Here is a 3,472-nt window from a genome sequence, read left to right on the forward strand (position 1 = left end):
GCTGCCCAGGGAGGTGGGTGAGTCACGAGCTGTGGTGGTGTTTAAGGAAAGACTGCATGTGGCACTCAGTGCCATGGTCTGGGTGACAAGGTGGTGTTGGGTGCCAGGTTGGACTTGATGCTCTCCAAGTTCATTTCCAGCCTGGTTGATTCTCTGATGATTGTGACACTGCAGGACCTTGTGGAACCAAGGGTCCATTGTGCCACTGCAGAACCAAGGAGAGCCTTGGGAGAGCCTGGGGACAATGGAATCAAGGGGCCATTGCTCCATTGCAAGGACTCTGGGAACTCAGGGAACAATTGTGACCCTTGTGGAACCAAGGGTCCCTGGTGACACTGCAGGATCTTGTGTCACCAGGGCTCCATTGTGACACTGCAGCACCAAGGAATTCATTGTGGCACTCTGAGGCCTCATGGAGCCAAGAGGCCACTGTGACCCTGCAGGGCCCTGTGGAACCATGTAGAGCATTGTGATAGAGCAGGACCTGGTGTCACAATGGGACCATTGTGACACTTCAGGGCCCCATGGAACCAAGGGGCCAGTGCTGCTCCTCAGGGACTCATGGAATGAAGGAAACATGTTTGACACAGTGGTGGCCCTTGGGACCAAGAGGCCATTGTGACACTGTGGAACCAAGGAGAGCATTGCTGCACTGCCAGACCTCATGGAACCAAGGATCCATTGTGACACTGCAGGGCCTTGGGGGACCACGGTGCCATTGTGACACTGCAGGGCCCATAGATCCAAGAGACTTTGTGACACCAAGGGGTCCCATGGAACCAAAGGGACATTGTGACACTGGGAGGCCTCATGGAATCATGGAGACCATTGGGACACGCTGGGGCCTCATGGAACCATGGTGACACCAAGTTGGCACCAGGAGCAGGGCAGTGATTCTTCTCCTCTGCTCGGCACTGGTTTGGCAGCGCCTCAAACACTGTGTCCCATTCTAGACCCTTTGGGGTGGGCATTAGGGAGAAATTTGTACCAGGAAGAGTAAAGAAAGCAAAGGAGAAGCCAAGGAAATGGTCAGGGCAGTTTGGGGGTGGCTGCCAGGCAGCCCTAGCTCTGAGCAACAGCGTCTGCAGTGGCACAGGAAACTCCCAGCTGATGGGAACAAACTTTCTGGCTGAGTGCAGAGGCCAGGACAAAGCTGAGTGGTTTCCCTGGTGTCCCCCAGCCCTTGCTGGCCCCAGGGGCTGATGGCATTTGTGCTCCCTCAGGTTCATGTCCCCACAGCAACAGCATGGGGGTGCTGCCCCTGCTGTGTGCAATGCAAACAGGGGCTGCTGAGGCAGTGCTGCCGTGTCTGTGCCTGCAAGGATGGGGCACCTGTGTGAGCTGGGGGAGAGGCCAGGGCTGCAGAGGGGGGATGTTGTTGGCAGCTGCATGAGGACGCTCTGGGACGCTGCCCTGGGCTGTGCAGCGCACTGGGCATGGATCAGCCCCTGCTCTGCTGCTCCTTCCTCTCTGCCCCAGGGCCCTTGCAGAGCCCCAGCCATGCTGTTTGCCCCCAGCCTGCCCACGGCCAGCCTGGGGCTGCTCACAGGGGGCTCTGTGCTGAGCATTGGCCTGGCCGTGTTCTTGAGAGAGCCTGGGCAAGGAGCCTGGAGCCCCCAGGGCCTGGCCTGAGGCGTCAGCGCTGCCCCAGCAGTGCCCATGGCCTGTCCCTGCTGCAGCCCCGGCACTGCCACGCCCAGGGCTGTGCCCGGCCCCGAGAGCACTCAGGCCCTGCAGCAACACCAGGGCCACCAGGGCAGCGGGGCAGGCCCACGGCAGCAGCACTGGCAACACCAAGTGCTGCTGCTGCTGCTGCTGGGCACAGCTGCTGGGCCAGCACTGATCTGCCCCAGCTCTGCACACAGACATTGCTGCTGCAGCTCCAGAGAAGGCAACAAAAGGGCATCTCTGCAGAAAACTCTGCTGGGAGATCCTTTAGTTCCTTTAAAGCCACCAAGAGCACAACCCCTCATTGACACAGTCTGTGGCCACAGGGAAGGTGGAGAGAAACCAAATAACAAATGGCAGAAACAATGACATTTCTCTGTAGATAGTATGAAAAACTAAAACAAAGGAAAAAAGACCCTACATCCAAACCAACAAGAAATATGAAAGATTACTTTTATTACAAGTGATTTGTAGAAAATGGCCAAAAGTTTAATGTTTCTGAAACCAACCAGTTATCAGTGTGTACACTGCAGCCTTGAGCTCCTGGTTCCTCAGGCTGTAGATGAGGGGGTTCAGGGCTGGAGGCACCACCGAGTACAGAACTGACAGGGCCAGATCCAGGGATGGGGAGGAGATGGAGGAAGGCTTCATGTGAGCAAATATGATAGTGCTGAGGAACAGGGAGACCACGGCCAGGTGAGGGAGGCAGGTGGAAAAGGCTTTGTGCCGTCCCTGCTCAGAGGGGATCCTCAGCACGGCCCTGAAAATCTGCACATAGGAGAAAACAATGAACACAAAACAACCAAATGATAAATTAGCAGTAACTACAAGAAGCCCAAGTTCCCTGAGTTGTGATTTTGAGCAGGAGAGCTTGAGGATCTGTGGGATTTCACAGAAGAACTGGCCCAGGGCATTGCCATGGCACAGGGGCAGGGAAAATGTATTGGCTGTGTGCATGAGAGCATTGAGAAAGGCACTGGCCCAGGCAGCTGCTGCCATGTGGGCACAAGCTCTGCTGCCCAGGAGGGTCCCGTAGTGCAGGGGTTTGCAGATGGACACGTAGCGGTCGTAGCACATGATGGTCAGCAGATAAAACTCTGCTCCAATGAAGAACAGTAAGAAAAAGAGCTGAGCAGCACATCCGGTGTAGGAGATGTTGCTGGTGTCCCAGAGGGAATTGTGCATGGCTTTGGGGACAGTGGTGCAGATGGAGCCCAGGTCAGCGAGGGCCAGGTTGAGCAGGAAGAAGAACATGGGCGTGTGCAGGTGGTGGCCGCAGGCTACGGCGCTGATGATGAGGCCGTTGCCCAGGAGGGCAGCCAGGGAGATGCCCAGCAAGAGGCAGAAGTGCAGGAGCTGCAGCTGCCACGTGTCTGCCAATGCCAGCAGCAGGAAGTGCCTGATGGAGCTGCTGTTGGACATTTGCTGTGGTGCTTTGGCATGGGGATCTGTAAGAAAAGTAATCATGGAATAGTTGGGTTTGGAGAGGACTTGAAATATCCCAGCACAGGCTGGGGGCACTTTCCCCCCACTGCCTGCCCAGGGCTCTGCTGCCTGGAGCTGTCCCTGCCAGCAGCTGCTTCCCTGTGCCCAGGGCTGGGCCCTGCCAGTGCTGCCAGAGCCCAGCCCAGCCCTGGGGGCTCAGCTCTGCCCTGCAGAGCCCTCCCAGCTCAGGCACTGCCCAGGGGCAGCTCTGGCTCTGCAGGCTCTGATGGCAACGTCAGAGCAACCCTGAGGAGGCTGGAAAAGCAACACTGAGGATGCCCCTGAGAGGCACTGTGCTGATTTCCTTAAGTGCCTGGTT

General features: G+C 57.1%; 1 protein-coding gene across 1 annotated transcript; it reads right to left on the reverse strand.

Annotated features, from left to right (window-relative positions):
- Positions 1–2,157: 2,157 nt before the first annotated feature.
- On the reverse strand, positions 2,158–3,090 carry LOC118701367 (olfactory receptor 14A16-like). Its single transcript, XM_036405990.1, has one exon. It carries the CDS (start codon positions 3,088–3,090, stop codon positions 2,158–2,160), a length of 933 nt encoding a protein of 310 aa, XP_036261883.1.
- Between the last annotated feature and the right edge of the window lie 382 nt (positions 3,091–3,472).

Source organism: Molothrus ater, unplaced genomic scaffold (genome assembly GCF_012460135.2).
Source record: "Molothrus ater isolate BHLD 08-10-18 breed brown headed cowbird unplaced genomic scaffold, BPBGC_Mater_1.1 matUn_MA607, whole genome shotgun sequence".
Classification (NCBI taxonomy): Eukaryota; Metazoa; Chordata; class Aves; order Passeriformes; family Icteridae; genus Molothrus; species Molothrus ater.

Excerpts from the sequence above, each read along its gene's own strand:
- LOC118701367 (XM_036405990.1), bottom strand. The coding sequence starts at position 3,090 with ATGTCCAACAGCAGCTCCATCAGGCACTTCCTGCTGCTGGCATTGGCA.